Below are 22,575 nucleotides of genomic sequence, written 5' to 3' on the forward strand. Positions count from 1 at the left end.
TGCCCTCATTCTGCATGACCCTAAGCTTTGTGAAGAAACCGATCACAATCCAATGGGCTCTTGCGAAAGACCTCAGTCTGCTTTGTGATCCCAATAATTGCACGCAGCCTCCAGTGAAAAAAGGGGGTATTTCATCACCCGCGGACACACAAGGGCCCTGTACGCCCTAAGCACTTTAGGCATGACTTCTGTGTGCGCTCGCAGACGAGGTCCTACCAACTGCGATAATGCAGGACTTCAATCCACCAATGAGATGTCGGGAACATAGCTATCTGAGCCGCTGCTTGAAGGGTGAAAAAACCCGAGCTTCATTAACACTTGAACGAGATAGGCATCAGCTGCCTGATTATGGACCTCTGAAATGTGTGTGGCCATAAACCCCATATTTAAAGTCATGCAAAGGCAAGAAGTTCCAAAGCCTGAATATCCGCCTACATGACGCTGCTTGACTGTTAATCGCACCTACAACTAACAAGCGGTCTTACTAAACACCTTCTGATCTGTTCCAGAAAAAGTCAGACCAAATGGTGACTGTCACAACAATGGGAAAAAGGTTCCACCCAAGGCAAGATTTCTGGTCGGCCCGTCCTCACGCAAGTCAGCCAGCCAATCACCCATGCACTATTGGTGTCCAAGTATGGTCCTGCGACTGGTATTACCAGCTGCATCAGTGTACAGGTCTTAACTTACGCTGTCACTAGAAGGGGGGCGGGTGTGAGTTGGCCAAAGTACAGCTGGATTAAACACCCCAAGGAATATTTGCCAGATCTGCCTTCACCTCAACCGGTTGCCATATGTAGTGGTATTTTTTTGATTAATCATTGGCCCAACTATAAAATTGGGAAAGGGGAGGGCCATGCCCAATGAGAATGGGAATTTGTTCCACAGGCAACTGGACCTAATGTAGCGTCACCCCGGTACCCTCCTCTAGTGCCGAATCAGTGGTTTGGCTAAAGGCTCGCCCATTGTTGGATGGCAACCTGAACTCGACAGCCCTTGTGCATCTCTATTCCAAAGAAAAAAACAGGACAGGCATGTAGCTGGGCCTATTGTTCAGCTCTTCTAGCGCCAAACCACAAGCTCCTGAAGCAGGTGGACCCATGACAAGACCATCATGAAGATAATGCACAATGTCTGTGACCAGTCCTGAAAGTGAAGAACCATTCGTAGTACAGAACTACAATGCTCCAAAGAGATACACTCAAACCCACCGTGAAACAATGTCACAGCAACTGTGCAGCCTTTCTATTAGGGTACAAGACAAGCCAATGTTGTAGTCGGTAGATAGCCACTGGTGTAGGTAAAGTCGTACCAATTGGCTGGCTTAAAGTCTTTTCCCTTCGCTTTCGATGCATTTAAACTCGGGATGTGAGGGAGGCCCGCATGAGCAGCCAGCATATTTGCAATATAACGCTGGCTGTGTGCACAACCACCAATTAAATGTCTAGCATGACCCTTCTTTGTCACCCAACCACCCCATTAAGCACTAATAAGCTGCTTAGCTGGGTGCTTGTCATTATTGCTGTCCTACTCTACCTCAAACTCTGTTGGTTCCACCCAATCACGGAGTCCTCCACAATGGCCCATCTAAAAACCCTGTGGAAATGAGGCCAAGCTACAGCGCCCTACATGTACTGAGCCTCGAGTATCTCGCTAGGGTACAATATCATAGGTGTGACCAATTTAGATTTCTTCAAAAGCAACACAGTCAAAATATTAAAACCAAAAAACGATTAGCAATGGGGGTCTCAGAGCACTTTACATAAACCAATTGCACTACAGAAGGACACATACAAGGCGATATTAAGTGATTTGCCCCGAATCAAAAAATGTTGAGCTTTCCCTGCCGAAACTCGAACCCAATCACGGGGTCCTCTACAATGGCCTATCTAAAAATACTGTTGAAATGAAGCCCAGATACCCCGCCCTTAATGCCCTATGCTTGGACTATCTTGCTGGGGTTAAATATCATAGGTGTGACAATTACGATTTCTTCCCTAGCAACACTGTCAAAATATTAAAACCAAAACCGATTAGAAATAGGGTTATCAGAGCAATTCATATGAGCACCAATTGCGTTACAGAAAGAAACGCAAAAGGCAAAATTAAGGGATTTGTCCAGAATCGCAAATTGTTGAGCATTCCTGCTGAATCTCAAACCCGGCTCCTCAGCTTCGTGGACAATCGCTCTAGCCGTAAGGCCAAATCCTCTGTCCGAGAAGCCGAATCTGCCCTTCGTACCTTCACTAATGACTCCCCCTGCCTCCACAAATCTTGAACTACCCCTAAAAAATGGAGCATCTGGATCAAAGAAAAAATTGGTATAATTCACTTAGCTACTGACGCAAGCACCCCACCGTTAGGTTGTTGTGGGAACCGGTCCTTCTCCTTGAGCCCGTTGGCGCTACTTCTGGAGCCGGCAGCGCCTCTGGGACCCTGGACAGCCCTCCCTAGTGCAATGGAATGGGCACAATGCAGTGATGCTAGAGGTCCCGACGAGTTCACAAGCGAGCTGGCTGTCTCCCAACTCTCCTCCCGACAGGAGGTAACACTGCCCAGGGATTGTTTGGGAATCTAGCTCGGAGGCTGTGCCACCAGAATAACACCCGCCCCCAGCTTGGTCAACACAAGCCTCAATAGCTGCGCCAGCTCAGGACCGCATCCGGAGCAAAGAAAAAACGATTTGAATCCCAATGTCCCAAACATAAAGTGCTGCTCACTGCGCCCACTCCTGTGAGATTGCCAAAACAGTGCGAATTAGTGTATACCTCCTCTGAGCGGAAAAATTCTGCCATATCATACCCCTGACACCAGTGTTAACCACAGAGCCATTGCCTCAATCTACGAACAGGAGGGCCAGATTCCCAAAACTAGGCTAAGCGAGGGGGAAATCCCGCCCTGTGAATCCCAAGCATGACGTATTTACAGCACAATAGCCCAGCCATAAACAGTCCGGTGGGGACCACTCTTCTTGACCTTGGCCTATGCAAGCCACATAGGACAAGCAACTACTAACCAAAGAAATTGGTCACCCGCATGCCCAGGTTTCCACATGAAAATGCCCCGACCAAGACCCCCGACGCAAACCATCGATCTCTCCGCCCCAGAAAAAAGCATTCAACCAATGTCCGAGGCAACGTGGTCCCCTCAAGCCTATTAGGCCCAACCCTAAACCTGACTCACACCATCGAGAGCTATGTAATCAAAGCCTGAGATGCCCTACTTAATCATCACATTGATTGTATATTTAATGGATAGATAACGACAAACCGGGCCAACTCGACCCCGCATGGAGCCGTCACTGAGCACTTCCCTCGAGCTGGGCGAGTAAGACTTAAGACCGTGCGGCTCCCGGTCCTCCAGCGGCGCGACACCCCCAACGGACTCCCGCAGGGGTGCGCCCAGGGTCCTGTTGCTTATTGCCCTGCAAGGTGAAATCGAGAAAGGGGAGAAAAGAGAACAAACTCCGACACCGATCAGGATTCCCTGCCGTCCTCTCCCTTCTGACTGACTTCTCTCCTCTCCCACTGTGTAACTCCTCCACTCCTGCGCCAGCATTGATAGTCACAGGAGTCCACTGTACCCAGGGCCGGCACTGTAGAAAAGAGAGGATGAGGGTCCGGGCAAGGTGCCGTAAATAGACTTCCCTGGCAGGAAGTGACGTCACGTCTTGCCCCAGAAGAGATTCCCACAGTTTTGTCGGCCAATCCTATGGGCCGGAGTACCGAGGGCATGGCTGGGATCCCTGGGTGGTGTGGCCGGGATCCATGGGTTGTGTGCCCTAATGGCGCACATTCCTAAAAGACGGACTATTCCCAAGTCACAAGCAACTTGTCTACAATTTGTTGGGTCACCACTTATTGTGTACATTTCACATGCACCACCCCCAACTAGCTTAATTCACGCTTGAGGTTATGCATAACATGTACACCCAGCAACGTATTCCAGCAGCAAGTCCAATATCCGAGTTAAATCTATAGCAGTCATATACAGGTCTACGGGAAGACAACACCAAAGCATTCTTGGCTTAGGGCCGGCAGTACCAGACCCTCTCACAAAAGACACAGGGAAAGGATCCATGCAGAAAACTAGAGAGGAGCCGCCTTGCCGTGAATGGACCCTCACAAGGTTCTCCTCATAGAAAAACTTCCATTCAACAAGGGAACTTGTTCTTGGAGGCGTCTTGCTCTGTGATGCGAGGGTCGCGCCTGGTCAGGTTTTCAATTATAAAAGAAAATGACAAATGCTGTGTGCTGTCCGGCGGGAGGGAGGCCAAGGTCTGAGTTGTTTCTCTGCTGGGCCCGTGGGTGCTCCAAGTGCAGCTTTCACGGTTCCGGAGGGAGGCCCGACCCCTCCCTGCAGGGAGGCCGCGGAGCACTCTGGGAGAGTACGTTTGGCGCCAAACTGGGGAACACTAGGGAAGCCTTCCATGCTAGTGACCTGAAAGTGCTTCACTGTGGCAATGTCGAGGACACACCCACTGTGCTGTTACATCATCTCACACACTGGGTCCGAATTAGGTCTGCGAGGCTCAGGAAAGAATAAAGTAAGGCTCCCGCGTTTGATCAAAACGTGGACCGGTTGGGCAGGAATTTAGGAATTTTGTTCCAAGGTAGTATGATAAACCATGAGGTACAAATGCAGAGTGTGGCCTAATTTATTTTCAAAACTAGGTGTGTGCTTTGTGGGGGCTTGAACTCGTGACGGTGGGATCAGGCACGTCTGACTGAACCATCGTGCAGACCTGCCACCTTAAGTGTCAACACAGGCCTAGTGTGCCATGCTCTGCCAGGTACTATTTATGAAGTTTGGCTTCAGGCCAACAACGATGGTGTGAAGTGCGAGCCCCACGAGGCCTTATGCAAGTAAGGAATATGTGTCCCCTGGTCACATGGTTAGATAATAAAAGACAGATATAAAGCAGCCACCAGTGACCCCTACCACCCAGAGCCTGGGCCACTGCACCAGCTGTGCTCACAATAGCTCAACCGCCCATGAAAGAATCTATCTTCCTTTAGATGCAGATGATTGGCAGACTTCGATTCAGTCAGTCATCTCTGATGGCAACCCTGGACTCCGGAAGAGCTCAGAGTTTGCAAAGTAGAGTTTTGAGAATACTTTGCGTATATTGAGAGAATACAAGTCGAACCTGTCAGCAGGAGCCCGTGCCTTTGAGGAAATTATGCTCTTTAAGGGAATCGCCTGCCGGATATCTTAGAAATTAGCCAGCCAGGCCCGAGCGTCACAGACTTTGCGACAGAGGAGAGGTAATAGGACAATTAGGCTCCCAGTCAGATACCTCCTGCTCCAACTCAAGCGAATCAAGGACTCAAGAGCACCCCAAAAAAGCCTACAGTTTTTGAGGACTTAAACGGCTCTCAGCGCAAGCATTTATCTTTATTCGTCCGGGACCACACGGGTGAAACCTTCTGTATTCCTGAGGGGGGGGTCTATAACTTCAGGACAACAACACACCTGTCACAGTCCCGATCCTCCCAACCACCAGGTAACGGGGGGGGGGGGGGGAGGATGGGAGGAGTTCCTGTGCTGTGGGACCAGAAGCAACAGCCCCATGCCCTAACCTGTCTGAACTGTGCGTCTACGGTCCTGAACCTATGTGCATGTTCTTACAGAATGAAAATTACTGTTTGCCAACCTCAGTGCCGACCTAAAAGGTAATGGTGAAGAGAATGATGTAGTGACCTGCTTTACTGCTACACCTCCTCTGGAAGGCAGAGCAACCAATGGGGAAAACCCCACAACTCTCTTTAGAACTCAGGCAATGAGTGGGTAGGTGTTTGCGTGCCAAGTAGTCCTCCTCTAAAGGTCTCGTCCAGGCACCGAGGAGCAAAAGAGAAGAAGCACAATATAGCTCGTCCCCAAATACTCCTCGGCTCCTGCGATACCAGGACAAGTAGTGATCGGAAGGAAGCATCACCAACTTCCTGCTGTCATCCTGCTACATACTTTGCAGCCTACCTGTGTGATCCCCTCTGCGTCCTCTGCCTGGGTCAGAGAGTTGCAAGAGGATGGAAGTGGTAGCAATCAGAGGTGTGTGCTTAGTTCATAATATAATTTTGTGTTACACGGCCTGGTCAAGGAATAGCTAAATCTGACATGCAAAAGGTTTAAGCAGGCATACTTAAAGTGAAACCTAGACCTCTGGTCCAAGGCCAGCACTCTCCCCAGCAGCTCGGCCTCACTGCCGACCACACTAGCACAGAGCCCTTCTGCGAGCAGGGTTTGAGCCAGCAGCCCGACCCTGTGCCTCAGGTTCGCTTGGGTGCCATCCGGTATTTCCCCAGTGTTTCCGCTTTATTGCTTTTATTCCTCACTGTTATTCCTCGCCTCACTGTTGCCTTTTGCTGACTCCAGACGGCTGAGGTAATGAATAAGGCTATTATCCAGGGTTCTTTTCCATCGGTATGGAAGAAGGCTATTGTGAAGCCTCTCCTCAAGAAGCCGTCCCTCGATCCGGTCCTTTTGAAAAACTTCCGGCCGATCTCCTTCCTGCCTGCCCCCGCCAAGATGTTTGAGGCACATCTTAATTTGCATTTGTCTTCTTTCCTTGAGTCATCCGGATACCTTGACAACACGCAACATGGTTTTGGAAAACACCATAGTACTGAGTCCGCCCTCACCTATGTAGTCGACAACATCCGACGCAAAGTGGACTCTGGCCTTACCACAGTTTTGGTCTTGTTGGATCTCACGGCCGCGTTTGACACCCTATCCCCGGCCATTCTTACATCTCGGCTTAGGGAAGCTGGTGTCACGGGGTCGGCCCTGAGTTTGCTCAACTCCTTCCTGCTGGAAAGAGAACAGAGAGTGATGCTTGGGAACCACCTCTCACCTGCTAAGTCTTTGCAATGTGGGGTGCCACAAGTGTCGGCGTTAAGTCCGACCCTATTCAACATCTATGTGGCTCCCCTGGCAAGACTAGTAAGATCGCAGGGGATGGAGGTGGTGTCCTACGCAGACGACACCCAGATAATGGTGTCACTGGCTCACTCCTCCGTCAGGTCATCGGCTGCCAGCTTCAGGGTATGCATGCAGTATGTGGCAGACTGGATGACTGTAAATTCCCTGAAGCTGAACGGCGAAAAGACGGAGGTGTTGATTTTTGGGAAGGACCAAGATGCTTGGTCTGATGAGTGGTGGCCATCTTCGCTTGGCATCTGCCCCACCCCCTCCCAATCTGCCAGGAATCTGGGCGTAATATTTGACATCTCGCTCTCAATGACCCTTCAAGCCAATAGAACGTGGCTACTTGCTGGGGTTTGATCAGGATACTCAATAAAATCCGAGGGTATCTCTCCCCCCAAGCTTGTAAACAGGTCGCAGTTGCCTTGGTAGGATCAAGGTTAGACTATTGCAACTCTCTTTATGCGGAAGCTAATAAAAGTCTTGTTCACCGACTGCAGATGGAGCAGAATGTGGCAGCTCGGTTTGCTCTGGCTCTCCCTAAATCCTCCTACGCCACTGCAGCCAGGAAAGAACTCCATTGGCTCCCTGTCCACTACAGAATTTCGTTTAAAATTCTATGCCTGGCTTACAGAGCTTTAGTAGAAGGCCCCTCGAGCGCCATTGGTTCCCTTCTCACATGTTACGTCCCTACACGAGATCTTCGCTCTTCGGGACTTTGCCAACTGGTTGTTCCTCGGGCTAAATTAGCCAGATGGGGAGACAGAGCTTTCTCTGTGATTGCTCCAAAGCTTTGGAACTCTATCCCTATCCAAATAAAAACCCTTCCCTCAATTAAAACTTTTAAAAAAGGCTCTTAAAACCTGCCTCTTCAAGAGAGCTTACCAATGAGAGAAGGTTGTAGAAGGGGGGACACTGCTGCTATATTTGATTTAGGCGCCTTGACGCCCATTGGGCTAAGTTTGCGCGCGATAAGAACCGGTTCATTCATTCATTCATTACTATACCTGTGTGTTGTTTGTATTTTTCCCTCGCTGTACTGTTCTAGCCAGTGCTGCCCCTGCGCCCCCCACTCAGCCCGCTCTGCCTCCCTACCTCTGGTCCCGCCTCCCCTACATATAGCGACCGTTGCGCGGTCATGCAGCGGACGCGCCAGTTTGCACACATCCGCGACCCGACCGCGACCACTGCCAGAAACCCCGGTTCTCCTAGACCACACCGCTACGACTCAACAACACTCCACGCAATCGATCCGGGAAGACACGCCGACTTGTGCAGACCCTGCTGCAGATCCTTCAGCATTGACATATCTCCCGCAACCGCCGAAGGGCCGCCTGATACACGCACCACCGAAACCCTGATTTGCATCCTTCTCAATGTGCGCTCCCTGCACCGACACACCGTCGAAATCTGGGACCTGATAGACACCCTCTCGCCCGATGTCGCCTTCTTCACGGAAACCTGGACCAAAGCCACCTCTGGCCCCGGCATCGCCACAGCCATCCCAGACGGCTACAAGATCCAGAGAAAGGACCGCCCACACCGCCCAGGAGGAGGACTCACCATCGCACACAACACCCCCCTCCGACTCGCCACATCCAGCACTAGTGACCCCCACTCCAACACAGCACACCTCCACTTCCAGATCCAGACCCACAACAGCACCACACTACACAGCACCCTCATCTACAGACCGCCAGGACCTTGCACCCAGCCCGCAACTACCATCGCCAAGCTTGCCGCACCCCACGCCATCACCTCCATGGACTACATTCTACTCGGGGACCTGAACTTCTGCCTCGACAACAGCAACGACCCCGACTCCACCACTCTCCTTGCCAACCTAGGACTGAAGAAGCTCGTCAACACAACCACCCACAGAGCGGGTCACACCCAAGACACCATCTTCACGGGAGGAAAAAACATCTGTTTCAGCCACACCACCAAGCCCATCTGGACGGACCACCACTGCGTTCACATCACCTTCAACACCGCCACCGCACCCGTGCCCGTCCGCGCCCGACTCGATGGAACTGGAGCAAGGTCACAAAGGAACACCTCAACACCACCCTCCAGCAAACACCCCCAGCGCCACGACTGACACCAACTCCGCAGCCATGGAATTTCACCGCTGGGTCTCCTGCTGCGCCTACAAATCCCTCAACATCGGACCCAAATACCCCAACAAGAGAGTATCCTTCCATGTACCCAAGAGGAACCTCTGCTCCGCAGGCCTCGCCCTGGCCAAGCACCTGGAGACCCTCACGGATGAGTAGCGCGCTTTACAAACCCCCGATTGATTGATTGCTGTTAGATCAAAGTTAGGTCCTGTTGTCTACACAACCTGTGGTAGCTTTATAGAATAGTTTGAGTGTTTCTTGGAATGTTATGATCTGTGTTCCCTTATGGAATCTTGTGCTATGTGCATCCATGCGCTGTTGCATGTTTTCCTTTGAAAGTTTGCATTTGTTCCATGTTCTGAAGATCAGCCGCTCTTCAGTTACTCTGCTGATCTTCAGAGGGTGGATTCTCCAATAAACTTATCCGCAACTACTTCAAGGTTTATGAGGATTATTATATAAATATACTACTGCACAACCTTACCGCTTACCATGTGCGCAGTTTGTGCTCGAATTCCACCGCTGTCAGCCACTGGCTTTCGTCAAACAGCCACTTTCAGTCACTGGCTTGAGACTTTGTGAACCATATTTTTGCTTGGTCCGTATCGTTCCTCCTCCACATTAGTGCTTGCAGTGGACTGCAAGAGGGACTACTTTGCAGCTATAGCCCTCTCTATCACTGGTGGCTGCCTCCCATATCTAGATCTAATGTGCTAATGCTACATGCATTTGAGCACTAAACCCATACCTATTGGCTTTGCTGATGCTTGTTTTACTGTTGCACTGTAGCAGGCAGCTGTCAATAACAGCCCCGGAAACGCCTGTCTGCATTTCGTGGATGGGCAGACATCTCTTTTTAGACAACCAAGGGAGAACGTTCTCCTTTGGAAAGTAACAAGAGGTGATGTGGATTGTGGGAAGATCAGCAGGATCGGGCAAAGCCCAAAATATTTGGGTACAGGTGTGGGGGCGAGGGGGTTTGGCGGCAGAACATACAAAGTTAACTGAACAAGGACATGATTACCGGCTTTAAGCGTGGGGGCCCCAACAGCTGGTGGTACTGATCCAGCTGTAAGATAGCTCTCTGGGTTGAGCGCTTCCTGTTGAAATCTTCAGGCCATAGAGGCTCGAATTCTGCAAAAAGTAAGTGTGTTTGTGTAACATGACAGCAAACACTTTAAGGACTGCAGCTACGGCCTTTTTCTCCCAAAAGAATAGAAATAACATGTCAGGGAGAAGTGGAACGCTGTCATAACACGTGACTCAGGGCAGACGCGTGGGTGCACGCATCGACAAACGTGTAAAGCCAGTCTTCAAGAGGTCCTTGGGTGAAGTGCTGTCACCATTGAGAACAAGTATTGCCAGACAGCGCCGGCAGAACTCGGTTTTTCAGTAGCCCCTGTCCCTTTACCTCTCTTTTTTAAAACACATTGAGTGTGTGAGGAGCAGTTTTCATTTCAGCGCAGCATTCACCCGCAGGTACCTTGGCTGTGAGAATAATGAAAAGAACGGGAAGCCGTCCTCGCCAGCGGGGCCAGGAAACTGTTGGCCCAGATGCGGGCTTGGTACAAAAGCTTGTAAGGTAGGAACAGAGATTTCAGGGTTGAAAACAAAAAAATGCATAACAAAAAACATCCTCGTGAGTGAGGGGCTCTTCATGAAAACGTGTCTGAGTGGCTCAAATTTTGATGAGAAAAGCAGAAGACCCGAACTGTAAACCCACCTGGATCGAGCCTGTGCGATCCCGGCCGGATCGCTTCATCTTCGAGTGCCAAACACCCGAGTAAACTGGCAGGAACTAGAAAAATGGTCTGGTTTAAAAACGTGCTAACTTACATTAAAGTTGGAGCAGATATTATTGTAAATAGGGATCAGGGTGAGTTTAAGGTCACACAGGAAACCGCACAGGCGCCAGGATTTCACATTTCGGAAAGCATACCACTTTAAAGAACTTCCAAAGTCATGTTTAATACCCTGTAGAACAGGTACAACAAGTGAGTGCAGCGGTGCTCACGGCCTTTCAACACATTTACCAGATGGAAGGGGTAGGAGGGGTCATTAGATGCCGGTTTTCGGAAAGCCCTTGGCCCTGCTGGCGCCTCTGCACTTCTTCCAGCTTCCCGCGGTTTAAAGAGAGAGCTCAGAGCGAGTGACGAGTGGGAGGGAGGCAAAGAATGGAAGGTCAGAAAGAGATAGTGCGAGGGGGAAATGAGCGGGAATGGTATGAACATGTTTCCAGGGCTCATTTTAATTTCCAGCCAGGCCACAGTCTGGGGTAAAGTGTCTGTCGCCAATCTGTTCTTCATGCATGGCAAAGGCAGATGCCCCTTGGTGTCACGTGGCACGGTGCCAGCTACATCTTGGTCCTCAGTCAATTGATTTACATAACGTTCGCTGTCCCGTCACGTGGACACGCGTCAGTTCAGCACTCGGTGTAAGCGGCAGAGGGACAAGCATGGCAGGGCTGTGACACACCGGGCATCACACGCGCTGTGAATGAAACTGTTATACTTAGCTTGGGTGACTTCCCTGCTGCTCAGCTGGTGTGCCTCTTGGAATTCCTGATGACATAATAGAATCCTGGGTGCCTGGCTTGTGTGGAGTGGCAGTTGATGGCAGGCAGGCTGAGTGGCAGGGAGGCCGCTCCTGGTGGGGTATTTGTCTTATTTACTTGAAACCTAACTTGGAACTAAGCTTTATAAAATCCAGCGTGTTATATATACCTGGCTCAAGGACTTTTTTATTTACTACAGAAACCAACCATAATAATAATAAAGCATTTATAAAGCGCAATGGTTGCGCCATCTCGGCGTGTCCCCGCGCTGGGAGAGAGGCAGAAAGTCCTCCTTACGCCATTACATGCTACAAGAGAACAGGTGAGTTTTCAGCATCCCTCTGAAATTAGTTTCAGAACTTTCCAGCCTAAGTTTCAGGAGGGAGCTTGTTCCAAAATTGAGCGCCCGGAACCTAAAAGAGCGGCCGCCCATCCTGGCATTCTGGACCTTGGGAATTACCACCAGTCCGGGGCCAATAGATCGCAAAGACCTTTGTGGCACATAACTGGTGACCAGGTCGCTCAGATAGGTTGGGCTAGCTTTATTGAGGATGCAATGGCAGGTGCACAAAGTCTTAAATATCACCCTTTGCCTCACGGGTAACCAATGCAGTGAGGTGAGGGCTTTCTTTGAAGCCGCCCTCCTAGGTTGATTAAGAACAAGCCGCGCAGCAGAGTTTTGCAGCACCTGTAGTCGGCCGAGACTCTTTTCCGTGGCGCCAAGATAAAGAATATTAGCATAGTCGAGGCGTGACGTTATAAGCGCATGAACCATGGTCTTGCGTGCCTCAAGCGGGAGCAGATCCAGAGTTTTGCGCAGAGACTTTAACACTCCAAAGCACTTGCCGGCAACCCTTCTTATATGTCCTTCATAGGAGAGTGTAGGATCAACCCCACCCCCCCAGATTTTTTGCCTCATTATATGGAATGAGGGTAGAGCCTAGTCTCGAAGGCAACCATTCCGCAGACCAACTCTTGCTACTGCCCCCTACCACCAGAACCTCGGTTTTGCTGCCATTCAGTTTGAGGCAGTTCTTGTTCATCCATAAAGCAAGCCCTGAAGTTAGATGCAGCGCATTCCGGGGCCTGTGATAAAGAAATCAACAGCTGGGTGTCGTCCGCATAAGAGACGACCCCAACTCCATAGCCCTGCACTATCCCTGCAAAAGGGGCCATATGTAAATTAAACAGCGTGGGGCTCAAGGCAGAGCCCTGAGGCACCCCCTGCTGCAATTCAATATCTCTGGAAAGATGCGCACCCAACCTGACCTGGAAGCTACGTCCAGTCAGAAAGGACATTAGCCATTCCAGAGCAGATCCTGAGACACCACCTTTGTTTAGACACTGCAGCAAAGTGTAGTGTGCTACAGTGTCAAAGGCTGCACTCAGGTCTAACATAATTAGAGCCATGGTGTGTCCTGCATCTGCCCCCTGCCTGATGGTTTCTGTGGCCCTTAGGAGAGCAGTTTCCGTAGAATAGCCTGCACGAAACCCCGACTGAGCCGGGTGCAGGAGGCTAGAATTTTCCAGAATGGTCATTGACCAATTTGTCCGCCACTTTTGCCAAAAAAGGCAGAAGCGAGATTGGCCTAAGGTTGTCCAGTTTGTCCAAGCTGAACCATTGCTGAACATACACGACAAGACCTGTCCACCATCTTAGGCACAGGATGACTGACATATGGGTGGAAATGGCCACTGGTTGGGGGGGGGGGGGGGGGGGGGGGAGTTTGATCCTTCCACTTTTAGAGGATCGCCAATGAGCACTTGTGTGAACATGGGCTCCCACGGAAGTAGAAACTGGGTTTGCTATTCGCACAGGCACAGCTCTAAACTACACAGTAAGGCCTCCCCCATAAAGAAACTATTGCAATTCCGAAGAACAGAACAACGACAAAATGCTACAGTAAACACCACAAGGGTACTTGCTAATATGACCACGGTTGCTGTCCAATTCACAAATATTTAATGTGACTACACCTGAAGGATGAAAGGCCGAATGTACCTACTAGGGTTCGAACCTTCCAGAAACAGGTCTAAAGTGGACCTCTCAGTCATTGTCCAATGGCTACCGGGTGTCTCCAGACGCCCTAGGCATTGATGGTGGCTGCTTTAGGTGTAGTAGGCGATGGCTCACTATATGCTGGTAGGGCTCGAGGGGGGGCTACAACAGCCAGCGCTGCTTTTAAGGCGAAGACGGCGAACGCTGAATGAACTGAGATTACAATGGAAAATCACACACCGCATCACAACAGCTGTGCGCCCTGCCCCTTGGGGTAATGCCGGCCCCAAGAGCCCCACAGCATAGTTCACCAACGAGACCAATGAATCCAAGTGGGGCTGGCCAACGAGAAGTCTGTGGCCACGGGCAAACTTAAACCGAAATGTTTCGTCCTAATTAAAAGCCCTTTCTTTCTCGGTATGGATATGGACCGGGCTAGAGGCCCGTGTGCTGAAGCACAATACTGAGCCCAGGGCAAACGGAGCTACCAGCGGCGCTGCTTGCCCAACAGCGCGATGCAAGCCGCCTGTGGAGGATCACACGAAGTCACAGAGTTAAAGGAGGAAGAGTACGAACAGCGGGATGCAAGCACCCTGTAGAGGATCACACAGTGTCAGAGTTAAAGGTGCAGGAGAACGAAGAGGGACTGCAAGCCCCCTGTAGAGGATCACAAGAGGTCATAGAGAGAGCGGCTGCAAGCCCCCCCCCTTAGAGGATCACACAATTTCACCGTTAAAGGTGCAAGAGGAGACCTGTGACATGAGTGGTTGCTAGAGCCTCTTTAAATACCCACGTTCGAGGTATGGTGCCTCTGTGCCTTCGGAACAGCGTTCATCATCTGAGGCTCGAAAGCATCATTACTGAAGAGGCTTATCCAGGCCAACCCCACTCCCAGGACACAAGCAGCCTGGCCTGAGGGGATGAAAGCCCATGTACCTTCAGCACAAAATGACAATGGACCCCAGGCATGATCCGGCTACCTGGCGAGGTCTACCTTCAGTCTTAGTCATAACGGAGGAAGGCCCTTGAGGACACCCCAACCACCTCTACCGGACCTTCAAAACCGACCTCAAACCTCTTCTCTTCCAAAGACACTTCCAGAACTAATGTCCCTCAAGGAAGTTCTTTCATAATTGTAAATTTGTAACCTATGACTCCACAATCCTCCTACTGTGTTTTTGTGTGACTGCCATCTATTCTTTTATTTGACCTTTTCTTGTTTGTTTCTGTAACGTGTAAATATGTAATATTCTCCTCATGTAACGTACTTGGTTCTATTGTGAAGCGCTCTGACACCTTTGGGTAAAATCTGCGCTAAATAAAAATGCATTAAATCAATAAAAATAAAAGTGTGACGTACAAAGACATCCTGGTGCCTGAGTGGGCTAACGCATCTGCTGCTGGAGCCGGGTTCCACCATGCGGCCACAGATAAGCATCCCTGAGGGTTTGACAGCAGTAACACGACTGAGTTTCGGAACAATAAAAAGCTCAACCAGCCTTCACCAGCACTGAATGAGTCCTGAGCCAAACAGGCCTGTTCGGTTATCAACTGCGCTCCCCGTGGTCGGTGGGGACCGCAGCAAGGGCACAGAGCAGCTTGGAAAGAGGTGGGGCTGGCTGAGAGCTCCTTGAGACATGGGGCCCCGGCTGGTACAGTTCTGCACTCTTTCAAATCCCAGCACTGCGATCATGGCTTCCAAAAGGACTCTCTGTGGATGCATCAGCGTGGATCTGTGCCACGGATCTGCACTCTCCGTATTTCAGGCCTTCCCCAGAGCAAGGCAGCAGCACTTTTCAAACCAGTGAGAGTGCTAACAAATCAATCATTCACGCGTGTGTCACATCAAACGTGACACCCGAAGCCTTCATAGACAAAATCAAATAGAATACAATCAATAAACAGCGCGATGGTGCCGTCCATAAACTGCCTGATGGAACAGCAAGTTCAAGCAGCGATACTGGGCTCCGCGTGAAATATTGATGCCTCCTGCGAGCCAACGGAGCTTAGAAAGGGTTGTCGGGATGCTGGAGCTGCCGGAGGCAAACCGGGGCCATTTGCAGCAGGTGCGAGAGGCCCGCTGCTGGTTTCAAAGGTCAGGCCACTAAAGGGAACATTAAAACACAAAAAAGTGTCCCAATGACAATTCTGTAATGGCCATATGATAGGACAGGGTGCATGGCGACAGAGGGACGTTTTAAGAACACTCCTGTCGGATAGTGCTAAAAAGAAGTCTTTGTGCCTGGGTTAAGTCAAGGAGCTGAATGGGTGCCTAGTGCTTTGATAATGACGTGGAGAGTGGGTGGCGGGGGGCATTCTCCCTTCGGGTCCGGGGTCCAAGGGCCGCTGATGACGGGATTCCTGCAAGAGTCTCTCCCCAGTTACTTTCAGAGGTCCCTGGACCCGGTGAAACCTCCTCTCCCGGATCCAAACCTGGGAGCGCAGCGCCTGCTGAAGAGGCAGCGCATTGACCTCCGACCCCGGAAGCCCATCATTAGACCCGAACATGCATGACTCAGGCAAACTGGTAAGGCCGTGCGAGTGTGCCATCTCTCTAACAATGCCCAAGCATGGCAAGGTGCACCATGTTTGGAGCATGGCTTCGAACCTCACACACCTCAACAATACCTCACACACAGGACACGCTACAGGGTGGGTGCTTTTTTATAAAGCGCCAAAGCTGAGCACCGGTTACATTACACAAGGACACATGCATTACAAAATAAACGCTCTTACAACCCCATTCTTCAGAGATGGCTCACAGGAGCCGATGACAAAGTGATCTAAGGGCTTGACAAGAGGAAGAAGCGCTATACAAATGTTTAAAAAAATACAATACATATTGGGCTCAGCTTAAAGTCAAGGTACCTCCAAAACAACGGCCTAAGGGGTATTCCCCTAGTTACCATATGCACCTCTCCCCCATTAGGATACGCCCCGTCAGGGCCCCCGACTTGTGAACCTTCCCTGCTTCCTGTCCCAAGCAACTCCCTACCTCCCCTTGCATTCATTTGTGCACTCTGACTTGGTGGAACACTAACACAACAAGTGCGAACCCCATCTTCCCACCTCGGTCACGCACACCCAACCAGAACCTAGAAAAGCAACAGACGGGCCATTCAAGCTGCAGTGCAGAAAGGGCAGATACGGTATAGCGCAGTAGAATTCGGAGTTCATTCCAAAATAATTATAAGGAGCTGGGTTCTAATAAAAATGTCAAGACACCAGGCAGGAGAGGATGGAAGGCTGGGAGACACTGAACGTGCCTGCGCAGCTCGCACAAATTCACCAATGCGTCTGTGAATCGCAATTAGGTAATCGCACTTCCTAATGTATGAAACTCTGCAAATTGCGACATTTGTGACCTTAAAAAAGGTGCATACTTTTGGCCCCATATCAGTACTTCAACCCATAGTTGGCGCTCTAGCTTTTAATGCAGGCGTCTGGTACCTATCCGACTTCCCCCTTGATCTGAGCTCCCCTATCCTGATCGGAAGTAAATATTTACCTCCAGTGGCGCGACAAAACTTGAGCCCCTCCTCCTCCCTCCCTCCTGCAAAGTACACAGTCAAGAGCTCTCAGCCACAGCCCATGCAACAGCGCTGGATGGGGACCCCTGGCGCGAGCCAAACTCCTCCCCAACCCCCACCAAGGGGGCTTTTGTTCTACCACTGTTTACCTCGTGACAATCACCTTCAAAACACCGCCTGGCTTTGTTGACTGAGGCAACACGAAGACGTCCCACTAGAGTCAACGGGATTCACAAGAGCAGATGCAAAACAAGAGAATCTAAATACGAACAATCAGCGAGCACCATTCTACTAGGCGCTTTACTGTCAACGCTGGCAAGGGCAACATAGCACACGCGAATGCTAGTCACAAACAACAGTTACACGTTAGGCGCACATTACAAAAACACGGCCGTGTACACCAAGAACACGTGTGGCTGCCTCGCATTACTAATACCAGTCCATACAACTATAGAGATTAATATTTGAGGCTGCATCCTACACATATTACATACAGATACTGTAGTGTCTCCTGCATGGTTTACACACCCAGTCATGTCTAGGCACTCACTGTATGGAGGGACTGATACTGTCCACGTCTGAGATGAAATCAGACTTACGTAACCTACTGAGGTTGTAGTGCCTCATGCTTCCGCTACATAACATATCACATCAAGGCACTAGTATTGTAGGCATGTACCATAGCCACTTAGAAACGAGAGTTGTCGCCGCATAATGGGTGCCCGCTGGCACTGCGCTACGGACAGGCATCTCTTGACCCAGGGACTACACACAGACACGAGCAGATACTGAAAGTAAATGAAAGCGGTGTTACAAAGAGACACGTTCTTGGAGGAACAGCCAAGTGTGCGTGCGCGGAAGAGGGGTGCTCACACGCCGCTGCCGGTAAATGCTCTATGTCCGGATGAAGCTGCGAGTGGGGAATTTAAACGGCATCCCCGACCTTTAGAACGTGTCACCTTCCAGGAAGGGAAGCCAATCTCGAGTCATTGGAGGTACGGCAAAAGGGGTTTGTGGGACTAGGGTCACAGTACACAAAGTCGGGCACAATGCCACTACTCACTATGCAGCGATCACCTACACTAAAGGCACACACGGAAGCTGCTGGCATTCGGCCACCATCCAGGCATTACTAATGCCCATCCAGGGGCTGGCAGACCAGCTCTGCGTTAGTATGGTGGTACCTCACCGGCGGCACAGGGCAGGGGGCACTGCTCCTACTGTAGAACCTGTCGAAAACATTTCAGTCCTTGGCTTATGGCTGGGAGTAATGCCCCTGGGCACGGAGTTTATCCCTTCAACATGTTCCAGCTGGCATCAATGTGCCCGCTCCCTCGGTCTGGGGCTCCTAAGCCTGCCCCCCTCGATCGGGCTGTTGCTCCCACCCTCAGTGCGGATCCGGGACGTTACCCCTCTTCAAACTATATGGCTGGCTTGCCCCGAAGACCGCTGTAGGGGTGGCCTCCTCGCCATCCCTGCCCCACAGGTAGCATTAATGCCCCCTCCGTAGGGGTTACCTGGCGCTCCGAAGTATGTGTGTAGTTATGAAGTGTCACTCACACAGTGTAGGTCTCTCACCACTCACTGCCCCCTCCCCCCTCGGATCTCTACCTGCCCCGGCTCACCTTGTCCTGCTTGGCCGGCTCCGGAGGGGGCGACGTCGGGGTCGTCTTGTTGGCTGCTGCGGGGCCTGGTGAGGGGGCCCCAGGGGACACCGGGGGTGCCGCCTTCTCCGCCTCCACTTTAATGAGCCGGCGGTTGGGGGACAGGAATCTGCCGTCCGGGACCCCCCCGGGGGCGGACGGGTCGGCGCGCCCCCCCGGAGCGCTGCTGTAAGGGTCCTCAAAGTCCCGCTCCTTCTGCAGCTTGTAGGCGCTGACGATGTCCGGCTGCGGGGCGGGGGTGACGGCGCAGGCGGGCTCGCGGGGGCCCCCCGGGAGCGGCTGTCGGTAGTCCGGACGGGGCGGCGCCGGGGGCACGGGTTTGGCGCTGCTCTTGAAGCCCAGGTGCTCCTTGAGCCAGCGGGCCATGCCGGCAGTGCATTGCTGTCCCGTGCTGTGGGCCTGCGGGGGCCCCGGCCGGGCCGCGGGGCTCTGCGGGGAGGCGGGCACGGAGGAGCGGGGCGCCGGGGCTCCGCTCAGCAGCATGTGAGCGGCGGCTCTGCAGAGCAGGAAGCGGAGACATGTGGGTCGGGAGCCCGGGATCGCGGGGATAGAGTCAGGGCAGGGCGTCCTCTGGCGGCCGCGAGCGGTACTGCGGCGAGCGGCCGAAGGCTTATGTGGGATGAGGGCCAGTGTGGCACTAGGAGGAGCGGGGGTATGCCTTGCAGTGGTGCCAGGGGCAGGCGGGCTGCATAGGGGGAATACGGGAGATCTGACGGCCGTGAGAGGTACTACTCTGCGCCCACCAAGGTGTGGGAGAGGGATAGAGGTGTTTATTTAATTTATACAGTTTTATATAGCGCAGGCATTACCCAACTATGTTAGTGCGCTTTACTATATTATCACATATGGCAAATAGATGACATATTCAAAAGAATGCGTAGAAGGCGCCCAATAATATTGAGGTAGAGTGGTAGGTTCTGGGTACGGACGATCATTGCCGAAGTGTTCGAGCGCTTTAGATTACAAATAGGGCATTACAATTTGAGCATGGAAAGCATTCATAATGATCCAGTGACAGAATTGAGACCTATGTAGTCTTTGGAGGGAACCACGTCATATCATGATACCAGCACTTATCACTGTGGACCAACGTGCACTAGAGGAGGAGACAATAATTTATTTATAATAAGACTTAATTTGAGCCGGTGGTTGTTGGTGGGACCCACCGGCCTCAATTTTTGGGGATCAGTACTTATTTTTCTTCATGATATATTGACCGCAAGAGCGAGAGTTAAAACACACAAACAGAAAAGAAGGTGGAAGGGAACAAGGAAACCCCATCACTGAGGAAGAAAGCATTGGCTGGTAAGAGTGAGATAAGCAGCAGCAGTGTATGGTAGTGCATTAAAGAAGCCTGTGGTCATTTTAAGCCTATGCAGCCTTGTACTTGGTAAACCGGTTTTAATAGCACCGCTGGTGCAGAGCTGTGGGCTCCAGCACGCATACTGTTACTGTGCACCAGCTCCCTAGGGAGGTGTGTGAGAGACAGTGCGTGTGTGACATCTGCTGAGTGCGTGTAATAATAATACGGAATACATCAGCAGAGATGACGAGCGAGGCAGAAACGGTGTAAATATGTACTGTGCTGCAACAGGTGACTGAAGGAAGGGTACAGGTGCCTTTTAAAGGTAATGCTCACCCACCCGATAGAGGATGTTCACCCCCCAAAAAACGAATGTCAAATAGCAATTCGAATGAGCACGTGTATTGCTTGTGGCTCTTGTACTATTTGCATGTGGATTAGATGTAGGGGCGGCTCCTCCGTAATGGCTGAGGAGCGTCGCCCCACTCGTCAGAGTCAGTCACAGAAAAATAAAATCATAATGAAACAATAACATTGTATTTTTCTGTGACTGGCTCTGGCGTGCATGCAGGGCGGGCCGGGCCAGGACAGGCAGTTTATGTGCACTTAGAAGTGTGCATGTATGTTTGGCGGGCCGTCCTAGGATAGCGGTTTCTCCAACCCAGCTGTGTTCACAGTCGGTTTGGAGAAAAGCTGCAGGCTACACAGCAGTGTTCAAGCGGTAGAGCAGGCAGCGTAGACCAATCCCAGCGCTGCTCTCCCAGCAGGAGAGTGGCGTCAAGATTGGCTGAGCAGCCTCTGCCTTCTCAGAGACTGCTAGGAGAGCTCCCAGGCAGCAGTGGGCATCGGAAGCTGCAGCAAAGGTGAAGCTAAAAAAAACAATTATTGTCCCTTACCTGCCCCCCCCCACCCCCCAACTGCCTCCGGCCCGTCCTTCTCCTGCCCCCACCGTTGTGTTGTGGCGGCCACCACTGATTAGATGGAAGGTACACCCAATGTAATGACTCAGTGCAGTGGCCTTGGTCTAGTGACACCTGATGTACTTATCTGCAATGCAATGACTGACATCACAAGCATGTAAATGGACAAGGCCGGTACTGTGCAGTGTAATGCTGCTTTATTAACAAGCCTTAGTACTTTACCTAATGTTTTTGAATCTGATACATCATTTGCTACAAAGCAATGACTGGGCAATAGGGCCCGGGTACATATATACTGTGCAGCAAGAGGTGAGTGATGCAAGTGTAAATATGTTTTGTAGGAGGTAATGATTATTTATTAGGTAATGCTGGAATTCACTTCTCTCCTCCATGTTATCTTGTTCAGCTCCCTGGCAGGAATTGGTGTCTAGTGTCCAGTTACAGATCAGGAAAAAAAACCCTCAGTCTTCTGGGCCCTATTGCCCACCGCAGAACATGACATCCATGTTCCCTAATTGAGGCAGATGTGTTGGGTGCGGCCTTGCCGCGTTTTCCATGTCTCACCTGCTGCATGAGAGTGATAATGATGTACGCAATGACTGTCACGTCACTAGTAGATTGTAGGCAGCTGGATACAGAAAAGGGAAGCGCTTCACAGCAAGGGTTCCTCTCTTGGTCATCCTACACTTGTCTTACATCCTATACTGCATCTAGTCCTACAGCTGGCGTGGGCTTACCGTATTAAAGAATCGTCCTTGTGTGGCGGAAGACTCGTGATTGCTTGCTGTACCTCTAGAATGCCTTTGGAATAAAACCATTGTGACAAGCCGACAAAATATGGGACAGTGCGTTCTCCAATGGCATCAGAATGTAGCCTCAGGATTCAGCTCACATCACCTAGCAGTGAGGAGTGCTCCGGTGGGTTCAGAGGTGGGTGATGGCTCAACAAGGGCAGAAGGAGAGTCCATAAACTGTGGCGTCCCGAGAGTGCATGGCTTTCACCCACTGAAGCTCAGACTGGACATTATTTTATGATAGAGAGCAAAACTTTCTGCTGTTTTACAGGAGAGATAAATGTACAGGGCTAATGGACTAACCAACAGGACCAGTTGTCTTAGAGTCCATGGTCGGCCTCAGCAATGAGCTACTGGGCTGAGCCCATCAGGGGTAGGAGATACAAGGCATGCCCATTTACCAGGAGTGCCACTTGCGGTGATGTGTGCACCTCGTGTGTGCATCTACTCAGTCGTTGTACTTCGATATGGAGCTTGTTATTGCCCTAGTCTCTGAAGCATTGTACTAATGTGTGAGTCTGTGCACCCTCATGGGCCGGTTACTTCCATTTTCATTTTACGGTTACTACAACCTGTTTTACTTTTTGTGAACCAAGGTTATATTTAAAAGTGTCTGCACATCTCATGATGGTGGTGGAGAAAAGCTTGTTTCAATCCCAAAGCTTTCTACTGCTTGGTTGCGAGCATCTAAGTGTGCTATGAAGACTTAGCAGCGTTATTGACCATTTGAGGTCTTCGTATGATCCTTTACTCTAGAAATTAATGTA

The 22,575-nt window shown here is 51.0% G+C and overlaps 1 protein-coding gene across 3 annotated transcripts in view; it reads right to left on the bottom strand.

Annotated features, from left to right (window-relative positions):
* SHF (Src homology 2 domain containing F) overlaps nucleotides 1–19,297 on the bottom strand; it is a 370,081-nt gene extending 350,784 nt beyond the window's left edge. For 2 of the 3 annotated variants that reach the window (XR_015309165.1, XM_086959174.1), the window contains exon 1: nucleotides 18,753–19,297. Coding sequence is in view for 2 of the 3 variants with exons in the window: in XM_086959174.1 (XP_086815300.1) it covers nucleotides 18,753–19,274 (522 nt within the window). In the remaining variant the exon portion in view is untranslated. The remainder of the gene's footprint in view (nucleotides 1–18,752) is intronic. The other variant, XM_086959173.1, reaches the window with a different exon arrangement.
* Between the last annotated feature and the right edge of the window lie 3,278 nt (nucleotides 19,298–22,575).

This window comes from Lissotriton vulgaris, chromosome 2_2 (genome assembly GCF_964263255.1).
Source record: "Lissotriton vulgaris chromosome 2_2, aLisVul1.2, whole genome shotgun sequence".
Classification (NCBI taxonomy): domain Eukaryota; kingdom Metazoa; phylum Chordata; class Amphibia; order Caudata; family Salamandridae; genus Lissotriton; species Lissotriton vulgaris.